Below are 25,176 nucleotides of genomic sequence, written 5' to 3' on the forward strand. Positions count from 1 at the left end.
TAGTGCCCACTCACTGCCCGCCATGTGCTGAGTTATTAGTACCCACTCAAATGTGCCGAGTTACTCCACGATTATTTATTTTACACATGATAAAACATAATCCATTCAGGCCTGTGCTCTCCACCATCTTAGGTAATATAAAATAAGCTCTTGGTGGGTATACTCTGATCATGCCACATACGAGGGGGAGGACTAAAGGCAGCAATAGCTACAGAAATTAAGCACTAAGCTGGAAGTCATATGTCCAGATTATATGTACAGCCAGGAAAATGACCTGGAGACACAGGATATCTATACCCATCATGATCCGCATATAGCAGAGTGAGGAGTGATATCATGTATACAGACCTGTGGTACGGGCTAAGTATACAGCACAGGAATAGAGCCTTTACACAGATACCACATATAGTGAGTAACCTGGTTACACAGGATCAGCACACCCAGCATCACAGTATGTAACAGAGAGGAGGTCACATACAGATCATCAGACTCCATAACTGGGAAGGGGGGATAATCCGCACACAGCAGGGTCAGTATACAGTGCACTAACATGAAGTGCAGCCTCTCATCATCATACATATACCATCCCCCGACTGCTCCTCTCACCAGTGTCTCTAATACATGTGACTGCCCAGCTCCACCATAGTAATGGCAGACACTGTATGTGTCCCTGCTCTGTCCTATCATACATAAACCCAGAACTCATGAAGACTCTGTATAATACAGCAGTAATGTGGTATATCAGAAATGTCTGCAGGGAGGTCACACAAAAGCTGCCTCTGCAATAAGTGAGGGGACATGGCAGCTACATGAATTTCTGAGGTAATCTTGATCGCAGATATGATGTAGGAGCTGAAACTACCCTAGTACACACTACACAATGTCTGAGGTGAATGCAGAGTAGTATATCAAACATGTCTGCAGGGAGGTCACCCAGAAGTTGTCTCACAGTCTGTGAGGAAAATGTAGCATGCACATGAGGGACATGGCAGCTACATGAATTGCTGAGGTAATATTAATCCCATACATAATGTAGGAGCTGATACTACACTAGCACATGATGTCTGAGGTGAATGTGCTCCTATCATCTGTCATGTGAGGTGATAACCCCAGTATTATACTCCCTGAAACTGCAGACATGCTTCCTCCCGTTCATCCTGTGTAAGAAAGAGGGAGAGACACAGATTTCCTGTTCTATATAAGCCCCACCCTCAGTAACCGCCCAGGCACAAACATACTGTGCTTCTTACTCTGAAAGCAACATCACTTGTGCTTAAAATCTACACCACTATACCAAAAAAAAGCTGCAGGAGTAAAGGTCCACCCATCCCCAAGTCATGTCCTCCTCCACCTATGGCTCCAGTGGTTTCTAGAAGTGTCACCAATAAGTATTGCCCATCACCCAAAATTTTGATAATACGAGGGTGACGGGAAAAGCAGCATAACATAAACTCAGCCATGCGTGCAAGACTGCTAACAGTCAATACTTCCGTGTCCTCACCAAGAGGACGACTGATCATGCTCTCCTCCTCCTTCTTGTCCTCAGGCCTCCACGACTTTGAACTAACCTCAGTAATATCATTGTACAAACATCATTGTAAATACATTTTTGTAAATACACCCCTGTAGTTTTTATCTCACCCACCTCATTGTAGATTGTAAGTTGTCACGAGCAGGATTGTTTTGTTTGGGTTTAATTACACAGGTCAACGAAAAAAAATTTTTTTTCTGGTGTCCAAAATATTTTAATGAATTTGGGGTATTTTTGGGGTGCTGATTCTGAATATGTCATCAGTTTTGCCAGATTGGCTCAAGTTTTTGAGATTTTTGGTATCTTATTTATAGCACTTGTTGGTAAATGCGACGCATCATCTCATTAATTTCTTTGGATTAGTACTTGAACTGAGCAGTTCTCAATATAGTTTTGTGTTAATTAGTGTTCTAAAAGTTTGTTCATAGCTTGATTTTTGCACTAACTTTATGTTGTTGTCTGTTTTCCAGTGAAAAGCATGAACTCATCATGAAGAAGTTGTCTTAACGATCCAGACTCATTCTGTTACATTTGTGGTGAATATACACTGCCAAAACATAGAAGAAACATAACACACTTCGTAAAAAAAGTGTATTTTGCCTATTTTGGGGTTATGCTTGGGGACCAAGACAAGTTTTGGGCACCACACATAGTGTGCAAAGCATGTATCGAATTATTACGAAAATGGAGCAAAGGACAAAGAAAAAGCTTCAAATTTGGTGTTCCAATGGTGTGGAGAGAGCCAAAAAATCATCATGATGACTGTTATTTCTGTGCAGTGCAAGTGCAAGGATTCAATAAGCATAAGAAACGAAAATGGGAGTAACATGGAATCTGCAAGAAGGCCTGTCCCTCATTGTGAAGATGTGCCTGTACCTGTGTTTACCATAAATAACAGTCATCATGATGATTTTTTGGCTCTCTCCACACCATTGGAACACCAAATTTGAAGCTTTTTCTTTGTCCTTTGCTCCATTTTCGTAATAATTCGATACATGCTTTGCACACTATGTGTGGTGCCCAAAACTTGTCTTGGTCCCCAAGCATAACCCCAAAATAGGCAAAATACACTTTTTTTACGAAGTGTGTTATGTTTCTTCTATGTTTTGGCAGTGTATATTCACCACAAATGTAACAGAATGAGTCTGGATCGTTAAGACAACTTCTTCATGATGAGTTCATGCTTTTCACTGGAAAACAGACAACAACATAAAGTTAGTGCAAAAATCAAGCTATGAACAAACTTTTAGAACACTAATTAACACAAAACTATATTGAGAACTGCTCAGTTCAAGTACTAATCCAAAGAAATTAATGAGATGATGCGTCGCATTTACCAACAAGTGCTATAAATAAGATACCAAAAATCTCAAAAACTTGAGCCAATCTGGCAAAACTGATGACATATTCAGAATCAGCACCCCAAAAATACCCTAAATTCGATGAAATATCTTTGGCACCAAAAATGCTGTTGACCAGTGTTATTGTTATTGCTATTACTTAAGGGCCCTTTACACATAGCGATATCGCTAGCGATATCACTAAAGCATCACCGATTTTGTGACGCAGCAGCGATATCACTAGCGATATCACTACATGTGATACTCACCTCCAACCGGCTCCCCCGCTGGCTATCGCTGATTGCGCGAGATCGGCCTGGTCCATTTCTCGTCATCGGCTTCCTGCTGGCGCCGACGAGCGAGCCATGGACGCAGGCGGAAGACGGTCACCCTCGCCGCGTCTGACAGGTAAGTAACGACCGCCGACCGCTGCTGCATCGCTAGTGAGATCTGCCTGTTTCGCAGCTCACTAGCGACCATTTAGCGATGCACCAGCGATCCTGACCGGGTCTTATCATGGTCGGGATCGCTGGTGCATCGCTAAATGTAACGGGGCCTTTAGTGTAGATTGTAAGCTGTCACCAGCAGGGTCGTTTTATTTTGGTTTAATTATTGTATTATTGTTATCGTTGTTACTAATGACTGTTGTGTTTGAAACTGTTAAACTGTAAATATGTTTTCTCTCTATAATAACTATCAATCTTCAAATTAGAACACAGATAAGCAGGATGGAGACGTTAATTATGGTGTCATTGACGCTCACCCTCTTGGTGGATTCCTCAAAGTTTTGGAGGATGCTACTTATGTCAGACATCCATGTCCACTCCTCAGATGTTATGTGTGAAGACAGAACTGAATAATGACAACCTTGTTGATGCTGGTAGACTAGTGACCAACTGCCCTCTTCTGCTCACAAATCCTTTCCAACATCTGCAGTGTAGAGTTCCAACGCCTGGGGGCAACACACACCAGTCGGTGAGCCAGAAGATGCAAACGCTGCTGAATAACAGCAAGGGTGGTTGAAGCTGTAGCTCACTTTCCAAAATTATGCAGAGCATTGTACTTTTCCTAGCAGATCTGCCAGCTCCGTGTCGCTTTTCAAAAAATGTTGACCAATTAGGTTAAGCGCATGAGCCAGGCATGGCATGTGTGTGAGCTCGCCTCGCCACAGAGGAGTCACCAGGTTCCAGCCATTGTCACACACAACCATGCCTGGCTGTGGGTTCAGTGTTCTCAGCCACCAATCTGCCTGCTCTTTCATAGTGGTCCTCAACTCCTCAACATTGTGGGGTTTGTCACCTAAGCATATTAGCTTCAGCACAGCCTCTTCCCGCTTTGATAAGTCAGTGCTGCAGTGCTTCCAGCCTGAGACTGATGTGCTACTTTTGTAGCTGGAGGCTGAAGAGGAGGCGAAGGAGGAGGTGCAGGAGCTGTACACGGTGGGGGCAACCCAGATTGACGTAGGGCATGCAATACTCAGTGTTTGGGAGGATGGGCACCATACCAAGGACGGAGTGGATCCCGGCTTTCACTATGTTAACCCAGGGTACCCTCAGTGAGATGTACCATCCCTGACCACAAGCACTTGTCCACATGTTTGTGATTAGGTGGACTTTCCAAGTAACAGCATTGTGGAGGGCACGGGTAATATTGTGGGACACATGCCTGTGTAATGCTGGGACGGCACACCGGGACAAATATTCCCGCAAGTTCATGGTCTCAGGGTGATCCTCGACTCTGCCCTCTCTTTCAAGCTACATATCAAAGCCCTTGCCTCCTCCTGTCCATTACAACTCAAAAACATTTCCTGGATCCGTACATTACAAGAAACTTAAAAAATGTTTGTGCATGCCCTCATGATCTCTCGCCTCGAGTATTATTATTATTATTTATACAGCACCATTAATTCCATGGTGCTGTACATGAGAAGGGGGTTACATACAAAGTTATAAATATCGTTAACAGTAAACAAATTTACAGTGACAGACGGGTACAGAGTGGAGAGGACCCTGTCCTTGCGGACTTACATTCTATGGGATAGTGGGGAAGAGACAGAAGGTCGGGGGTGCAGCAGCTCTGGTGGTTTTGATGCGGCGGCTCGGGCAGTGGTGAGGCAGCAGAATGGTTATTGCAGGCTGTAAGCTTTCCTGAAAAGATGGGTTTTCATGTTCCGTTTGAAGGATCCAAGAGTGGTGGATAATCGGACGTGTTGAGGCATGGAATTCCAGAGGACAGGGCATATTCGGGAGAAATCTTGGAGGCGGTTGCGTGAGGAACGAATAAGTGTGGAGGAGAATAGGAGGTCTTGGGAGGATCGAAGATTACGTGAGGGAAGATATTGGGAGATTAGTTCAGAGATATAGGGAGGGGATAGGTTGTGGATGGCTTTGTAGGTCAGTGTTAGTAGTTTGAACTGGATTTGTTGGTGAATTGGGAGCCAGTGGAGGGATTTGCAGAGGGGAGAGACAGGGGAGTAGCGAGGAGAGAGGTGGATTAGTCGGGCAGCCGAGTTGAGGACAGACTGGAGTGGTGCAAGAGAGTCAGCAGGGAGGCCACAGAGAAGAGTGCTACAGTAGTCAAGGTGGGAGATAATGAGGGCATGTACAAGAGTTTTAGTAGATTGAGGGCTGAGGAAGGGACGGATTCTGGAAATATTTTTGAGTTGGAGGCGACAGGAGGTGGCAAGAGTTTGGACGTGTGGTTTGAAGGACAGGGCAGAGTCGAGAGTTACTCCGAGGCAGCAGATTTCAGGTGCGGGAGAGAGCGTGATACCATTTACCATAATAGATCGCGTAGGGAAGATACGTGAAATGGAGGAAAAATAATGAGTTCAGTTTTGTCTACATTGAGTTTTAGAAAGCGAGAGGTGAAAAAGGAGGATATGACTGATAGACACTCCGGGATTCTGGACAGCAGAGAGGTGACATCTGGGCTAGAGAGGTAGATCTGAGTGTCGTCCGCATACAGGTGGTACTGGAAGCCATGGGATTTAATGAGTTGTCCTAGGCCAAGGGTATAGATGGAAAAAAGTAGGGGCCCCAGGACAGAGCCTTGGGGGACTCCAACAGAGAGAGGGCGGGATGACGAGGTAGTGAGGGAGTGGGAAATGCTGAATGTGCGGTCAGAAAGGTATGAGGCAATCCAGGACAGGGCAAGGTCTTTGATGCCAAGGGAAGAAAGAATCTGTAGCAATAGACAGTGGTCGACTGTGTCGAAGGCAGAGGACAGGTCAAGAAGGACCTGTACCACAGGACTGGCATATAGCAAATGTGGTGCCAATATTCAAAAAGGGGACAAATCTGAACTTGGAAATTATAGGCCAGTGAGTTTAACCTCAACTGTGGGTAAAATCCTGGAGGGTTTTCTAAGAGATACTATACTGGAGTATCTGGAGAAGAATAAACTTATGACCCAATATCAACATGGGTTTACAAGGGACCGTTCCTGTCAGACTAATCTGATAAGCTTTTATGAAGAGGTAAGTTCCGGACTGGACCAAGGGAATGCAGTGGACGTGGTGTACATGGACTTTTCAAAAGCTTTTGATACGGTGCCACACAAAAGGTTGATACATAAAATGAGAACAATGGGGATAGGGGAAAATATGTGTAGGTGGTTTAAGAACTGGCTCAGGGATAGGAAACAAAGGGTGGTTATTAATTTAGCACACTCGGACTGGGTCATGGTTAGCAGTGGGGTACCACAGGGGTCAGTTTTGGGCCCGGTTCTTTTTAACATATTTATTAATGACCTTGTAAGGGGCATAGAGAGTAGAATTTCAATATTTGCAGATGACACTAAATTCTGCAGGGTAATCAATTCAGAGGAGGACAATTTTATATTACAGGAGGATTTATGTAAACTAGAAGCTTGGGCTGATAAATGGCAAATGAGCTTTAATGGGGATAAATGTAAGGTCATGCACTTGGGTAGAACGAACAAGATGTATAATTATGTGCTTAATTGTAAAACACTGGGCAAAACTGTCACTGAAAAAGACCTGGGTGTTTGGGTGGATGACAAACTCACATTTAGTGTCCAGTGTCAGGCAGCTGCTGCAAAGGCAAATAAAATAATGGGATGCATTAAAAGAGGCATAGATGCTCATGAGGAGAATATAATTTTACCTCTATATAAGTCACTAGTGCGACCACACTTAGAATACTGCGTACAGTTCTGGTCTCCGGTGTATAAGAAAGACATAGCTGAACTGGAGCAGGTGCAGAGAAGAGCGACCAAGGTTATTAGGGAACTGGGGGGTCTGCAATACCAAGACAGGTTACTACACTTGGGGTTATTTAGTTTGGAGAATCGAAGGCTTAGGGGTGATCTTATTACAATGTATAAATATATGCGGGGACAATACAAAGACCTTTCTAATGATCTTTTTACTCTTAGACCTGTGACAGGGACAAGGGGGCATCCTCTACGTCTGGAGGAAAGAAGGTTTAAGCATAATCACAGACGCGGATTCTTTACTGTGAGAGCAGTGAGACTATGGAACTCTCTGCCATATGATGTTGTAATGAGTGATTCCCTACTAAAATTTAAGAAGGGACTGGATGCCTTTCTTGAAAAGTATAAGTGAATAATATTACAGGGTATATACACTAGTTTCCTTAGTGTTGCATTGATCCAGGGAGCTAGTCTGATTGCCGTATGTGGAGTCGGGAAGGAATTTTTTTCCCCAATGTGAAGCTTACTGTTTGCCACATGGGTTTTTTTTGCCTTCCTCTGGATTAACATGTTAGGGCAAGTTAGGATAGGATATGGGTTGAACTAGATGGACTTAAAGTCTCCCTTCAACCTTAATTACTATGTTACTATGTTACTATGTTAGGATGGAGAACTGTCTGTTAGCTTTGGCTGTGAGTAAGTCATTAGTAATTTTGGTCAGGGCAGTTTCAGTGGAGTGGTGGGGGCGGAAGCCAGATTGGAGGATGTCAAGGAGGGAATTAGATGAGAGGTGGGAGGAAAGTTGAGCATGGACATGCTGTTCAAGGAGTTTGGAAGCAAACAGGAGCAGTGATATGGGGTGAAAGCTGGGCATAGCAGTTGGGTCAAGGTTTGATTTTTTGAGGATGGGTGTTTTGGTGGCATGTTTGAAGGCAGAGGGGAAAGTACCAGAAGATAGGGATAGGTTGAAGAGATGGGTTAGGGCAGGAATGATTATGTAAGTGAGACTGGGGAGCAGGTGGGAAGGGATGGGGTCAAGTGCACAGGTGAGGTGTGATTTGGAAAGGAGACGAGTAAGTTCTCCTTCAGTGATGTTGGAGAGGGAGGTTATTAGGGAAGGGCAGATGTTTGGTATGTGGAGTGGTTGGGGTGGTGGAACAGTAAAGGTTTGCCTTGTTTGGTCGATCTTGTTTTTGAAGTAGGTGGCAAAGTCCTCAGCAGAAATGAGGGGAGTTGGAGGTGGCAGTTGTAGGAGGAGGAGAGAGTTAAATGTGCTGAACAGTTGTTTTGGGTTATGGGATAATGAAGATACAAGGTTTGTGAATAGGTCTCTTTAGCAGAGGTGAGGGCTGATTTGAAGGCAAGGGTAGCTTGTTTGAAAGCAGTGAAGTCGTCTGGCAGGCGTGTTTTCTTCCAACGCTGCTCTGCGACCCTGGATGCTTGTCGAAGTTTTTTGGTGAGGTTGTTGTGCCAGGGTTGCCTATTGATTTGTCGCACTTTGCCATGCATGAGAGGGATGACTGAGTCTATGGCTGATGTGAGGGTGGCATTGTAGAAAGCGGTGGCACAGTCCGTGTTGTGGAGTGAAGATATGGAGGACAGAGGTAGAAGAGAGTCTGAGAGTCTGTGAATGTCTAGGTAGGTGTGCGAGGTTTCTGCTAGGATGTGCTAGTGGCTGGACATGGAGGGCAGGTGAGAAGGAGAAGAATGAGAAGGTGAGTAGATGGTGGTCAGATAAGGGGAAGGGAGAGGTTGTGAGATTGGATAGGGAACAGAGGCGGGTGAAGATGAGGTCTAATATATATCCGTCTGTGTGGGTGGCTGTGGAGAACCACTGAGTAAGTCCAAAGGATGAGGTAAGTGACAGGAGTTTGGAGGCTGCTGGCTGGTGGGTGTCAATGGGGATGTTGAAGTCCCCCATGATAATGGTGGGGATGTCAACAGAGAGAAAGTGGAGGAGCCAGGTAGAGAATTGGTCGATGAAGGCAGTGACTGAGCCCGGTGGTCGGTATATGACAGCCATTTGGAGATTAGAGGGAGCGTAGATATGGACAGAGTGAACCTCGAAAGAAGGGAGGGTGGGGGTTGGATAGGGTTGAAGGAGCAGTTTTTAGAAAGGAGGAAACCCACTCCTCCACCATGTCTGTTGCCAGGGCGAGGAGTGCAGGTAAAGTGGAGGCCACCATAACTCAGTGCGGCCGGGGAGGCTGTGTCAGGGGGTGTCAGCCAGGTCTCAGTTAGGGCTAGGAAGGAAAGGTTGCGGGAGGTAAAGAGGTCGTGGATCAGGTGGAGCTTGTTGCAGATGGAGTGAGCATTCCAAAGTGCTCCAGAGAGAGGGTGCGGGAGGGTGGGGGATAGTGGCACAGGTTTTAAGTGTGAGGAATTGCAGCAGTTTCTCTTAGTGTGAGATAGATAGGGGTGAGGATTAGTGGGATGTATGAGGCAGGGGGGCCAGGATTGGGGGATATGTCACCAGCAATGAGAATAAGCAGAGAAAGGGAAAGCAGGTGGGTGAGGGAGAGTGATCGTCTTGTATTGTATTTTAGTAGGATAGGTCTGAGGTTAAGGAATATGTCTGCAGATGAAGCGAGGTGGGGGGTAAGAGAGAGGGTGAGGGAGTTATTTAGTTCAAGGGTGCAGGGGTTTGGGGATAGCGAAGGAGAGTGAAGATTAGTGAAGCAAAAATGGTGATGGCAAATGTGAGTATGGTTAAGGAGCAGGGTAAGAAAAGAAAGGCAATTAAAATTAGAAAGCAGTGGTTCTTCTTACCTTCTGACCGATTTCTGGTATATTTCTGATGTAACACTTTAAAAGATGTCACACTTAGGGATGGGCGAATCTACTCGTTAGGACTCGTTACTCTGCGAGTAGTAGGGGACTCGCAGGAGTCGGTACTCTGCGAGTTTCCAAGCGATTACTCGCACAGTAACGAGTCCAATGCAAATGCTAGCGTTTTCCAAGCGATCTGTAGCATCGCTTGGAGAACTGATTGACAGGTTGGTCACACTCGTCAAACATAGTGTTTGACAAGTGTGACCAACTTTTTACTACTGAGGCTGCCTATGCAGCATCAGTAGTAAAAGATAAAATGTAAAAAAAAATAAAAAATATTGTTATTCTTACCCTCCGATGTCCCGCGCAGCCTTCCCGCCTCTCTCCACGCATCCGTTCCCAGTAGTCCTTTGCGAAAATGCCCGCGATGGCGTCCGTTCTTGCGGGATCGCGAAGTCTCGCGGTCATTCGCGCGACGTCATCGCGAATTACCGCGAGACATCGCGATCCCGCGAGAACGGACATCATCGCGGGCATTTTCGCAAAGGATTACTGGGAACGGATGCGTGGAGAGAGGCGGGAAGGCTGCGCGGGACATCGGAGGGTAAGAATAACAATATATTTTTTTTTTTTTACATTTTTTCTTACCCTCCGACGTCCCGCGCAGCCTTCCCGCCTCTCCACGCATCCGTTCCCAGTAATCCTTTGCGAAAATGCCCGCGATGACGTCCGTTCTCGCGGGATCGCGATGTCTCGCGGTAATTCGCGATGACGTCGCGCGAATGACCGCGAGACTTCGCAATCCCGCGAGAACGGACGCCATCACGGGCATTTTCGCAAAGGACTACTGGGAACGGATGCGTGGAGAGGCGGGAAGGCTGCACGGGATGCCGGAAGGTGAGAATAACAATATTTTTTATTTTTAAATTCTATTTTTTACAGGGATATGGTACCCAAAGCCCGGAGGACAGTCTCCTCTCCTCCGGACCGTGGGTACCATCCGCGATTGTTCTGCTTACTTTCCGCATGGTGTGCACAGCCACATGCGGGAAGTAAGCGGAACAAAAAAATGGCAGCACAGGAATCGCTGCAATACTCGCATCCCCATTCATTAACATTGGACTCGCTAGACTCGCAACGAGTAGCGAGTTTCCGAGTCGGACTCGTTAGAGTCTAGCGATTCTGAGTATTTCAGGGTCCGCCCATCCCTAGTCACACTTCAAATGATGTCGCATCTTACCAAGGTCATATCTGACCTGCTCTGTTCAACTTATACCATTCAAGTGTCCATGAAATGAAGCCAGGTGAGTGAGAAAGGGAGGAGGAGAAGGGGGGTGGAGGACAGTTCACAGCAGGGAGCAATTAACAGATTGCAGTTAATAGGACATTTGACTAGCATCAAAGCTGGAGAAAGAGGCAGAATAAGATGGAAGGATAATACTAGGTGTGTGGAGCATGGGCATATCAATATGCATACAGTAAGTTTGAAGTATGATACATGGAATTAAAGTAAGGGGAAAAAAACAGTACAGACGTACCAGTTAAGAAACAGAGGGTGAGGAATGCATGGGGGTTCAGGGGTGCAGTGGGTATTCTGGATTAAGCGGGTTCAGACGTACCAGTTAAAAAACAGAGGGTGAGTATTGCAACCTTATACTCTGTAATCCACAGAAAAAAAACAGGGGGTCTCCAGCACCAAAATTAGTGAAAAAAGATAAAACTCACATTTATTAGAAAGGTTTTAAAATCATATTAATAAGCCACCATGACAGGCAAGGCTACCCTACGCGTTTCAGACAGATCTGTCTGAAACACGTAAGTTGTAATATGTTTTTTTCCTTTGGATTTGGATTTATAGCGCCAGTTGAACCGCACTGGACATCTCCTGGCATCAGACCGCTTATGGACTATATGGACACTGATGTACGGTAGGCTGAATATTTTTTCCTCTTTTTCTGCTTATACTCTGTAGCCTCCCCTCTTGAACTGTTGCACCACTCAAATCTATCCAAAACTCTGCTGCCAGAGTAATCCAACTGTCCCTCCATTATTCCACAGCCTCTCCTCTCTGCCGTGCCCTTCAATGCCTTCCTATTGCCCATAGGCTACACTTGAAAACCATAAATATGACATACAAAGCCTTCCCCAAACTGTCTCCTCCATATATCTGTGACATTGTCTCCCAGTGTCCGACTGGGTCATGATTTTTTCTACGCAAACACAGTGTGCCGTCAGCAAAATGTACCATCCCTGCCCACAAGCATTTGTGCACGTGTCCATGGTTAGGTGCACTTTACGTGTACCAGCATTGCTGATGGCCCGGGTAATGTTGTGGGACACGTGCTTGCTTGTCTAATGTCGTGACGGCAGACCAGGAGAAAACATGCCGGGTGGGGACCAAGTACCTTGTTACAGTCACTGCCATCAGGTTGTGGAAAGCGTCCATTTCCCACGAGCCTAGAATGCAACATTTCAAGCACAAGCAGAGGAGAAATTAGTGAATTTAGTACTGTGGCCTGTGGGGCGTTGGCTGCGTCTTTCCGCTTACGGTCCAATGACTAGGGTATGGACAACTGAAGGCTGCGCTGGGACAAGGACGTGGACCTGCTTGATGATGGTGCAATTTGACTGTGGTCAACGACAGGTGCAGGGCAGGAGACATCTTCACATGCACCGTGGACAGGGGATTGGTTTGCACACACAATAGCGAATAAAGCAGGCGGAAAAAGCAGTGGTATCACCCGCAGACACTGTTCATGGAGCCTGGCATTCACCCTACAAAGTCTGTTGCTTTGCTGCCATGTGCCTGACCATGCTGGTGGTGGTAAGGCTGGTAGTTTTACTACCCCTGCAGATGCGGCCATGGTCGGTCGTGCAAATGTCCTTTTTTGGTGTTATCAGCAGAGTCCTTAAAAAAAAAAAGAAGACTGGTAGGGGGACATTCATTGTCTCCCTCTACCACACCACCTCCTCACCTTGACACCTGTTTTTCGTTGGTCCACAAGGCTCTGTTCTAGGACCCCTACTTTTCACCATCTACACCTTCAGCCTGGTCCAACTGATGTAATGGCAGGGTTTGCAATATCATCACTACGTCGATGACACGCAGATCTACCTATCTGTACCTGACATCACCTCCTTACTGACCAAAATCACATGTCTTCCCGCATAATCATACTTCTTTTCAGCTCTCTTTCAAAAAGTGGACATGGACAAATCGGAATACATCATCTGTCAAGCATCTCACGCTGAGTACACCAGAGAGGTGTGTATGTCTCATTCAGTACCACTTTAATAAGAGGTAAACTTTGCCCTAGAGAAAATGATTTTCCAGACATTCACTGCCTTTTTCGAACATTTTTTGCAGCTGTGATCTTCACCTTCTTGGTGTGGATGTGGAAATTTTCTAAGTCGTCATCAATACCATCATCGTCCATATGTTGTAAAGAGGAAATCAGGTTTTTCAATGGGTCATGGTTATTTACGTTTTCTGGCATTCCTTTAACAGTGTTGGTTACACTCGGACAATTATTTTTAGACTGTGACATTTGTATATTATTGGTAATATGTATGGGTGAAGATGAAGAAGCTTGTTGCACGGGTGTGTTTATAGTTACGGACGGTGCACTCCTCTTTAAACTTAGTTTTTCACGAGCATCCATCAGTTTGTTTGGTTTTCCTCCTACACTGATCTGCTTTGTATAATTCAACATCTCACGAACATGTTGCACTTTGCCCTTTATACAGACACGTGCGTGTTTAGCAACATATTTTGGATGGGGATTTCTTAGGACGAGTCTCACCCGCGCATCTGGTACATCAATCTTATGATGGGCGTGAAACCGATTATGGTAATTGATGGTGGATAAACGACGAATCATTGTTAGCTGCATCCTGGATCTCATACCTCCCATAGCCACTGCTGTTATTAATCATGTACTTTCCCATTCCTGTCATCACCATGACCCTTTCCCAGATCACTTCATGCAACGATTCGTCCGCCATTTTTTTACTAAAACCTGCACCTTCCCAGCAGCAACTGTGTATGTAACCACGTTACAGTTTTGCAAAGTGTTTATGATGCCCCCCTGTTATGAATGGGTCACCGAGGAGGATGGCAGGAACAGGCTAAGCCACCTGGAAACCAGAGAGGTTGGTAACTCAGCGGACTGCAGACCCCTGATCCTAACAACACAACTAGCAGTAGCCATGGAGCGTTCCTACGATGTCCTAGATGCCTCGGCACAGCCGGAGAACTAACTAAGCCTAAAGCCAGAAAGGTGAAATCTAAACTGCCCTGGAGCAGATCCCCAAAGGAAAAGACAGCCCCCAAACATATATTGTCGGTAAGACAAGATGAAACACAAACACAGGCAGAAAATAGGCTGAGCAAGTGATGGGGCCCAAACTGTCTAGATAGGACAGGACAGAAAAGATACTGTCTGCAATCACACAAAAACCCTAAAAAATCCAACACATCTGATACACAAAAAACCTGAGGCCACACGACTTCACCCCCGCTAGATCAGCACTCTGGTGTGAACTGGGAGCAAAGCAAAAGATACTAACAAAACAGGGGACTGAACAAACTAGCACAAGCTGTAACATATGGAGCGGGTATCAGGATCCTGTCAGCACCGGCAGGCTGCTGCGGCTGAACAGGGTAACTCACCCAGACTACAGGAGGACCCGGGGTCCGATACTGCAGGGAAAGTTCAGACACAGGACCTGCGACACTGAAAGTAGTTTAGCAGTGCAAAGACCTATGATCATGTGACCACAGGGGGCATGGCTTAGCGTCCTGCTGCAGGATAGGGTTCTATTACAGGAATCCTGGAGCAAAGGCTAGGGAAACTCAGGTCAGACAAGCGGGGGTCATACACGGGGAGGACAGCGCGGTACCAGAGGGACAAGCAGAGAATAGTCAAAACGTAAGCAATGAATCACACACAGAGATAGCAACGCAGTACAAGGGAGGCAGTCAGAAAGTAGTCAGGTCCAAGGCAAAAGAGTCATACATGGGAATAGCAGAGCAGTACAAAAGGAACAGGCAGAACTCGTAACAGGGACAGAACCGGATCAAAACCAAGCAAGCATAAAGTATCACAGTCACAAAGCACACCAGGGTCACACACTCGGCCAAGGGTCTGAGTATAAGTGACAAGGAGTGAACCCACAATGAGGCTATAAAAAGCCTCCCAGAATCTCAGCGTGAGGCTGTCCAGATTAACCTCTAAACTACTTGATCCCATGAACTCAGCAGATAATGACAGCGGGGCCCAGCGCTGCCCCCAGCAGGGAGTACGCTGAACTCTCGCAACAAAGCACAAAGCAAAAAAAAAAGCACAACCAGATAAGATGCAAAGGATTAGCAAAAGAATCACTTAACTGAACCATGCAGATCAGGCAGGAGACTGAAGAGCTCAAAATGCACAAGGAGGAAATCACCAGCAACCACTAAAGGAAATGTTGTGAATTCGCTTTCTGGCCTCCCTCTGGTTATTACTGAAGGTAGTGGAGCTGGTCAGATCGACAGAGGGGTTGCGAGTTCTCTTTCTGGGCTCCCTCTGGTGGTAACTGGAGGTAATGGAGCTGATCTGATTGACAGAGGCTTGCCACCTGATAATGATGATGACGATTCGAGATCTGGGGTTTCAGATTGGGATTTAAGACAGCCGACTCCCTCTATCCTTGCTGGTGTTTTGCTTCCTGTTCCTCCTGAGGTCTGATTTCTCCAGCCCTGTCCCTGCATGTTCAGCTAAGTGGTTTATTTGCTATTCTGTTTGCATTTGATCTGGTTTTGTCTATCTCTTCTTGGCGCGGGTCAGCCAGCTCCAGCTGGGGCTGTGCTGAATCACCGCCCATATGTTACTGCTTGTGCCAGTTTGTTTTATCCCCTGTTAGATTGGTCTCTTTTTGCTCTGCTTTCAGAATATACCAGAGTGCTGATATAGTGGGGGGCGAAATCGTGTGACTTCAGTGTTTTTTGCATCAGACGTGTTGGACCTTTTGCAGGGTTTTTTATGTGATTGCAGACAGTGTCTTTCCTTTCCTGTCCTGTCTAGTCAGTGTGGGCCCCATCATTTGCTCAGTCTATTTTCCTGCCTGTGTTTGTGTTTTCATCTTGTCTCACCGACAATATATGTTTGGGGGATATCTATTCCTTTGGGGTCTGCTCTGGGGCAGTTTAGATTTCCCCTTTCTTGCTTTAGGGTAAGTTAGCTATCCGGCTGTGCCGAGGCGTCTAGGATCATCGTAGGTACGCTCCATGGCTACTGCTAGTCGTGTGGATAGGATCAGGGATCTGCAATCCACTTAGGTACCAACCTCTCTGGCTTTATGTGGCTTAGCCTGGACCTGCTCTCCTCCTTGGTGACCCATTCATAACAGGGAAGCCTGCTCACTTATATGCTCCCAGCCAAGAATCCCAAATTCCCAATCATCTTCGTCAGGTGGCAAACTTCCATCAGACTGGCCAGCTCCACTACTCCCAGTAACCACCAGAGGGAGCTCCCGCTCAGAAGTTTGAGCAAGGGAATTCACAACCCCCCCCAAAAAAAAGGCCACATTATGTGGATATCTACCCTCAGGGGGAAATGTTTGACAGCCCATTCACTTAGTGTATGGGCATTCCAAGTCTATGAGACTCGCTCCTTTAAATTGGGCACAGTTTTTAATCAGGTTTTCCTCTACGTCTCATCATCCGCCGCCACTAGATCACCAGCGTTAACGTGTTCCGTGCTGTTACAGCCATTGTCGAAATCCTAACAAGGGTGGGGGTTTTTGCCCGGCGTTAAATACTTGTTATGGAAAAGGTTGAGGTGTACCCCACAGGGGAATATGTTTGACAGCCAACACACAGTGTATGGGCATTCCAAGTCTAGGAGACCCGCTCCTTTAAATTGGGCACAGTTTTTAATCAGGCTTTCCCCCACGTCTCATCATCCGCCACCACTAGATCACCAGCGTTAACGTGTTCCGTGCTGCTACAGCAAGTGTCGTATTCCGAACTAGGGTGGGCTGGGCGTTAAATACTTGTTATGGAAAAGGTTGAGATGTACCCCACAGGGGAAAATGTTTGCCAGCCCAATACACTTAGTGTATGGGCATTACAAGTCTAGGAAACCAGCTCCTTTTTAATGGGAAATTTTTTGCTAAGAGGCCCTCCTCCATGTTTCTTCCAAGGGGGCATTGGGGTTATTTGGGTGCATATGACTTGGTAGCAGGGCAGGCCTTGCAGTAAATGTATAAGAAAAGAGTTTGGGATTCCGAAATGAATAATGTGAAGTGGATTTTCCAGTGGCCATCCAGTACGTGGCTTGAATAGATTATTGGGGTGCATGTAACTTTGAGGCAAGCTAGGCCTTGCATTCAATGCAACATTTTTTCTGGAAGCCCTCCTGGACCTCTCGTGAAAGGGGTATTGGGGTGTGTCGTTATTCTTGGCAGCCCATGCACTTAGTGCATAGGCAATAACCGTTTAGGAGACCCACTGTTTAATATTGGCCCTTTAAGAAGATTAATGCTGCCTAAAGTCCAGTAAAAATAGGCTCTGTGACCTTAAGAGTCCCTCCTTCATAAATGAAACAAGATGTATCAGCTTATGTGTCACACACCACATGGCCAGCTAGGGTTGTTAAATGTAAGGGTAAGTGCACACGTTACGGATTACCCTGCGGATTTTTCTGTGTGGATTTTGCTAAATCCGCAGGTAAAATTACTTGTGATTTACTGCGGATTTTCTGCAGTTTTTGTGCAGATTTCACCTGCGTTTTTACATCTGCGGATACCTATAATGGAAGAAGTGTAAAAATGCTGAGGAATACACACACAAAATTGACCTTGCTGCGGATTCAAAACAGGAGAAAGTCTGCCGGGAAAAATCCGCAGCATGTGCACAGCGTTTTTCATTTTACATTGACTTTAAGGGTAATGTACACCGCAGGACAATCTGCTATGGATCCGCAGCAGAATCCGCAACGTGTGCACATACCCTTACAATGACATTTCCCAGTGAATGCATTTGTATTAGTTGAAAGCAATGTTAAAGTTGAAAAATGCTTCAAAAACGCTGCATCTGAACACAGCCCAAGTGGTGGAGGAACATTTTGGTCTGGGGTTAATTATTTTGCTTTATATACAAGTCATTACCTGGAAAGGATGAACCTTAACATATTTCCCAGCAAAATCCGTTCTGGTTTAGTTTTGGTGTGTTTTTAGGTGCACCGGTAAAAATGGCATGAAACTCTGACAACATTGCTGAAAGCTGTGAACTAGGAGTCAGGAATGCTTCCAGGAGCGATCCCCATGATGTCCCTGTGTCATTTGAGCAGTGTTTCCATCATTTTCAGACGTTTTTAGACCTTAAAAGGACCCCTGGGGGGCATCGTGGTAAAAATGCTCGGGTCTCCCATAGACTTACATTGGGCTCGTTGTTCTGTTCGAGTACCCGAGTATCCAATTTGCTCAACCCAAGCAACGAGCACCCAATCATTTTAGTGCTCGCTCATCACTAATGAGTTATATTAGAGCTGGATGTGTGTAAGGCACTCAGCAACAGCAGTGCTGAGCAAACAATCAGGTGTAATAAGGTGCAGGAGAGGAGTATGTCACCACAGAACAGACGGACCAACAGTTAAAGGGAGGTTTATTTACAGCGGATAACACTGACAAAATTAACAGTGCAAATATGAATATTATGAGAACGAGTTAAGCAAGCACACAAAAAGAATCAACAGTATTAAACAGTATAAAGTGTAGTTTTCCTATAGAGGAACTTAGTCTGAAGGGGTCTTTATTGAAGGGTCACTCTTCTCCCACGTTGGCGCTGAATCACCAGCAGCGCTTGCCGTCTGTATTCCACTGGGGTCTCAAGGGTTAATGCTGGAAGCAGAGGGGGTACTGGGCAAACGGGGTCCCCTCTGCTCTGAGTCTTTTGTCTAAGCACAACAGCCTCTCCCAGGGGAAACAACACTCCGCCCCTGTTAGATCTCTCAGCACGGATCACTGACTACACGTGCTGCTGTCTCCACAATAGCTGCTGTCTCCACACTACCTGCTGTCTTTGCATTAGTTGCTGTCTTTGCACTGGACACAGACTTCACAAGGGGGTCAGCACACATCTCATCTGTCACTGCAGACTCCAGCTTCACGTAGTCACGGGCTACGGTCTCTGCTCTGGCCTCAGTCTCTAAACAGGCCTCCCCTTCTCTGCGGGTCTCAGTCTTTCCACAGGGATCAGGGCGCACCTTTGCTGTCTCTGCAGTACACAGTGCCACATACTCACAGTCTGCCGTCTCTGTGCGCGGTACCCCGGTCTTTACTCTGTGACCGGGAGCTCTGTCTCTCTCCCAGTCTGCATCAGCGTCCTCCCCCGTCTGCTGCCCAGGCTGCTCCGGTCTGCCGTCTCTGTGCGCGGTACCCCGGTCTTTACTCTGTGACCGGGAGCTCTGTCTCTCTCCCAGTCTGCGTCAGCGTCCTCCCCCGTCTGCTGCCCATGCTGCACTGAAGAAAGTGCGCGCTCTTTTCCCGCTCTCTGCTCTGCTGGCTTTCTGTGCTCAGCCCCTTCCCTGTCCCCAGGGGAACCTGCTGCCCTGCTCAATGGTTCCGGGCATGGAGCAGCGGAGGCAGCCCTCCCCCGGCTCTTCCTGCACTTCACTCCCTTACATTGGCAACTAGTTGTAGGAGAGCTGGCTGTGTGACTAGCACTCATTAGCTGCTGCTTAGTCCCACGTACCTGTGGCGCCCCCAGGAGTACGGTCACCACACTGGCTTTGCCTTCCTCCAGGGGAGGGTAATGCCAGGCTTGGAGGCAATGATGGGACTCTCTCACAGTCAATCTATGCATACAACACAGTTACCCTCCTGACCAGTAGGGGGAGCTCTGACCCAGGATTGAGGGGAGGAGTGATCCCTGAGGGCCAGGAGGAAGTGAGGGCAGTTAGTCTGCGGAGGGTGAAGTGTGCAGACGGGGGAATGCGAAGCTGGAGGTTGAGCTGCAGCAGGCGAGCTCCCTCAGCTTGAGAGCGCACAGAACTGGAGTCGGGTCTCCACGGTGGTACGGGTACTAACGGCCCTGCCACAGATACCCGAGGAGTAGGAGGCTGTAGATGCCCTGCTCCCCTAGAAGACTTGAGGCACAACAGCAAAATGGATAGAGAGCCGGGGATTCGGAGAGTGAGAGGAGTCCCAGAGAGAGAGGCTACAGCTGTCTGCCGTGCAAGTGGAAGTCTAGGAACATTTGACAGGAGGAACTTCAGAGTAACTAAGGACTGGAGTGCGTCTCACACACACAGCGCTATTAGGGAGACTGCACAGCCCGCCTGAGAGAGAGAATCCCTGAGTTGCTTCCAGGCTAGCCTGCTCCAATACCATCTGTGATCAGGACCCTGGACTGCAGTTACCAAGTAAAGGTACAGAAATTGCACCCCGCTGTGTTGTGTCTGCTTCCTAACCTGTCGGCACTGCTACATCCCTGTGCCCATCACTTATACACTGCCCTGGGGTTACAGCTTCTCCTGTGGGGAGCTACACCATGTAAGCTGCGACACACCATCAGCCCCAGCGGATCTGCACGCGGGTGGCGTCACGAACTTTAAATTACAAACAAACACCACCGCCATTGATATTGGGGCCCAGGGCCACGGACCGGGTCACCGCTGCTGTGACACATCATCCCCCTGACACCGGCCCGGTACCGAGTACCCCACAGCCCTGGGTGAAGCGAGGGCGACTCATACCACCTAGGTATTCAGCTAACAAGTGCACACAACCTGGATGCACAACCTCCATGAGCTTTCAGACATTTACAAGCCTTTGATGACATTCGAGTTGCGTGTCGAGTTAAGAAGCACTAGAACAGATAATTACCAGCTGTAGGGAATGTTGTAGGAGAGCTGGATGTGTGGATAGCACTGAGTGGCAGATGAAAATAGACAGATATCAGGCACCTGGGTGTAGCACAGCCAAGAGGGAAGTGTGACTAGACTCCTGGAAAATAATAGTGTCAGTCTGCACTTGCTAACTGAATATTTAGCCTGTGCAGAACCTTCTGAGCTGACCTTAAAAGGTCTTGGATGATGACATTATTGGTACATGCAGCATTATTATAGAAACCCAATGTGCAGTAGCAGCCATACAGGAAGGAAGAAGCCAAGCCCCACACTGGAGAAGCAACAGTTGAGTAACAATTAAATCAGAAGGAAAAACCAGTGCAAAGACGCCCAGAATAAGATGTGGTAAAAATCACAAATCTTTATTAAAGGCCCAGGTAAAAATGACAATTTTTGGCTACAAAAGTGACACAAGAAAAAAACGCAGGGTGATGGTAAACAGTGCACCTCAATAGATAACAAAATAATATAACATACAGCCCGGTTATGTAAATAGGTATAAATAACATATGGTAACACATCCCCTGAGGAAGGAACTTTTTCCGAAACGCGCGTTGGGGCTGGCAGTGTGTGGTGCTCAGTGTCTCCTCTCCCTGGTATGTGTTGGATTTATTATGTTTTTGGCCACAAAGTTGTCATGGAGTTACATTTTCTACCTGGGTGATCAGCTTTGGATTTTTCCTTTACTTTTCTATGCTGGCCATCCACTTACTATTAACCCCTGGCGCCCTTCTTCCTGTGACCATATGTTATTTATACCTATTTACATAACCGGGCTGTATGTTATATTATTTTGCTATCCATTGAGGTGCACTGTTTACCATCACCCTGCGGTTTTATCTTCTGTCACTTTTGTAGCCACAAATTGTAATTTTTACCTGGGTCTTTAATAAAGATTTGTGATTTTTACCACATCTTATCCTGGATGTCTTTGCACTGGTTTTTCCTTCTGATTTAATTTCATGTTTACAGTGTGTCCTGCACTGTGCTACAATGAGCTGGGGTATTACTTTACCGTATTATTTTCATTTATGATTATTCATATATGATGTTACTCATTTCTAGCTCGTTGTGCCGCCATTTTTGTTCATAGTTGAGTAACAATACAGTATGCAAGAAAACTATTATAAACTAAAAAATATTTTGTTTTGCAGGGTTTTTTTTTAGAAAATATACAAAACAATCAAACTGTTTTACTGCTTGTTTTACCTACCTGAATTGGCTTCACCATCTGTGAGAAGGACAATTAAGGAAACACTTCTCTCAGGAACAGTTTTATTCTCATGTGCTTTATTCAATAAATCAACAGCTTTCAGCACAGGGTCATTGATGTTCGTCCCTATGAAGAAAAAATATTTTAATAGTCTTCCATCATAGAATCATAGAATTATAGAATGTTAGAGTTGGAAGGAACCTTGAGGATTTTCGTGTCCTACCCCCTGCTCAAGGATTCACTAAACCATCTCAGATAGATGTCTGTCCAGCATCTGTTTTATGCTTAGTGTGTTTAATAATTGTTCACAGTAGAGCACAAAAGTTACTGAAACGAAATTGTAAATATACGGTAAGAGAATACTGCACATGTCAAATAATTTGACTTATTTGGGTTCTGTCACCAGATAAAAAAGCGGCCAACTTTGCTATTATTTCATTCTCACTACTCCTCTAAATATGCTGTTTAATTTTGTTTAATCAGCCATGCAGTTCCAGAGATATGGGCCTTTATATTTAGTGATCATTTTTATGGTTTTTACCAAAGGGGTGCGGCTCACAGGATTCTCTGGGAACTCATCTTTAGGCTGCTCTACAATATTACCTGTGACCATAAAAGCAACGCTCTCTTGGTAAAGAACATAAAAGCAACACTAAATAAAAAGGCCTCTATCTCTGGAACTGTACGATGGTTCAAAATAAAACAAACAAAAAGTGGTCTTTACCAAGGGGGTGTTGCTCAAAGGGTAATTATACAGTGCAGCCTACTAACACACTACTAGAGAATCCTGTGATCAATGTCCCCTTGAAAAGACCATAAAAAATAGCACATTAAGAGCTAAGTAAAAAGGACAATATCTTTGAAACTATATGGTTGCTTTAAAAATTGATTTAAAATTGCATACTCATGGGAGCAATGGGAGTAGAATAATAGCAAAAAACAGCCAATTTTGACCTAGTGACAGGTTTCCTTTAAAAAAAAATATTCCAGTAACTTGAGTATATCAAGTTTTCCTGGGATAGGTGAAAACTTCTGGATTGTGCGGTGATGACTACTGAGACCCCAGTGTTCAACAGAAGTACACATGCTGGACCATTGCTCCATTCATTCTCCATGTGACTGCCAAAGGTAGTCAAGCACTTCATCTAGCAATCTCTGGCAGTCCAATATAGAGAATGAATAGAACAGCAGACGAGCATGCCACTAAATTCATATGGAGTGCAAAAGAGCTCACTTCTGGAGATCATAAGGAGTCTCAGCAGTCAGGCCTATACTACAATATCCTGTGGATAAATTATAAATTCATGTCACTAAGATACTCATTTAGAGGATCAAGGATTTATATATATCACCCAAACGAATAAATATAATCAGCTCTTTTTTTTGCTTGAAGTTAAAAATGTGGTTGTCTTTTTCAGAAGCTTATGGACCAGAGTCCACTCAAGGATCTCTTTGTACTTTGGTGGACTATTTATAAATGGCAAATTTAATACAAGACTGCATGTACCTTAATGACCCAGTCAAGCCATATTTATGTAAGCCTCCTCCCTGCTTGTGTAAAATATCCATGTAAGATAGATGCTCTTTAGAAACTATATTTTCAAAGATTAAAAAAAAAAAAAAAAAAACACAAAGTTGCAATTTGCAATCATGTTTTTGGGAATAATTTAGAGGATTGCTGGAAATGATTACTAGAATGATGAACACTGGAAAAAAATACAAATATTTCCAGAAGTAGAATGACATCTACCCTTGTGAAAACTTTGTGAATACATTTTTTTTGTAACTTAATATGTACTTACAGCCTCTGGGGAAAATTGATCGGACAAATTTTCTAGCGTCTTCTAGATTTTCTGGAGTTGCTTTGACTAAAGAATCCTTCCACTGAATAATATTATTGTCAAACACTATGAAATTGAAGTGATCATGCTCTGAAGTGTCTTTCAGAATCTGGTAAAGGGCATCTTTTGTCTGTGTAGATATATTTTTTAAGTAGATGTACAATGTATTACTTTCAGAGAAAAATACATACTTTCTGGCCTGAAATTAAAAACAACTCTGCATGGAAAATTATTGGTGATTACATAATTTTATATAGTGACAATAGATACATGTGAAAATAGATTCATACTGTCCAAACGACGGGCAGTATGAATTATAGCCTGACTGCGCAAAAGTACCCAGGTGTGTTTTATAGTCATATTATGAAATTATGCAGCCAGGTATGTTTTACACTGAAATTATGAAAATCATTACATACTTTGAAAAGCCTCTTGGGTTTTATGTCCTCACCCGGTAAGGTGGATTCTCTAAGCCATAGGTCGGGGTGAGTTAGCATAGACTGCAGGCCATGATGGAGTGGAAAAGCTCAGCACACGGATAAGAGAGAACTAGTACATGGAGTCTGGAACTTGTAGCAGAGATATGATTAATAGAAGAAACATATGAAATCAGGATATGGTTAACCACAGGATAATGTATTGGCAAACTAGTAACTTGCTTACAGAGATGTGGGACACATGTAAATAGTAGAACTGTACTGGCAAATTGGTAACTTGCTTGCATTACCTTGATAACTGACACTAAGATGTGAACAGCACTGAGGAAAATTGCAAAAAGTCAGTAATCTGGAATTTTGTTGGCAGATGTTTAGTTCAAGAGGCAGGTCCCTAGTAGCTTTTCCCTGCCTCACTCCTCTAGACTGACAACTCTTTCCCTATGTCCACAAATAGGAAGAGACCTGTCAGTTGCCTTTTACCTGCCACACTCCAGTTACCTGACAGGACTCTCCCTATGCACACACCAAACATGTAGTCTCTGGCTGACTTTTCAAAATATGCAATCTCTAAAACATTGAAGAATTTCATAGTGAAACATACCTGCTTGCAATTGAGCAGACAGTGACTGATTCATGTTGTCACTCCTGTTAAAAAAGACATGCAATAGGGTCTATAACAAAATAATATGGATATTTGGGCACTGCAGCCAATCACTGGCCCCAGTCACATGTCAGTGACATGACTGGCGGAGGATCTAGCAATGTTAGAAGCAAAGTGATAATTGGTAAGGTAAGTGTGGGAAAAAAACTTTATTCAATTCTATATCTAAGTAGGGAAAATTAAAGTAGATGTCCAAGCACCTCGCAACATATCAAAGACCTATCTTTAAGACGTGTCAAAAATATCAAATCTGCAGAGGTCCAACACCTGACACCTCCACCAAACAGCAGCATGTATTAATCACTGACAGTAT

At 45.2% G+C, this 25,176-nt stretch overlaps 1 protein-coding gene across 1 annotated transcript in view; it reads right to left on the minus strand.

The window, feature by feature from the left end:
• The window catches only part of LOC141088290 (inter-alpha-trypsin inhibitor heavy chain H3-like), a 208,349-nt gene that overhangs the window by 149,783 nt on the left and 33,390 nt on the right, over window positions 1–25,176 (minus strand). Inside the window, exons 9-10 of the mRNA XM_073574304.1 lie at window positions 23,727–23,895; window positions 21,925–22,050 (exon numbers count right to left, since the gene is read on the minus strand). Of these exons, the coding sequence (XP_073430405.1) occupies window positions 21,925–22,050; window positions 23,727–23,895 (295 nt within the window). The remainder of the gene's footprint in view (window positions 1–21,924; window positions 22,051–23,726; window positions 23,896–25,176) is intronic.

Source organism: Dendrobates tinctorius, unplaced genomic scaffold (assembly GCF_039654945.1).
Source record: "Dendrobates tinctorius isolate UK_male_01 unplaced genomic scaffold, ASM3965494v1 ptg000038l, whole genome shotgun sequence".
Taxonomy (NCBI): domain Eukaryota; kingdom Metazoa; phylum Chordata; class Amphibia; order Anura; family Dendrobatidae; genus Dendrobates; species Dendrobates tinctorius.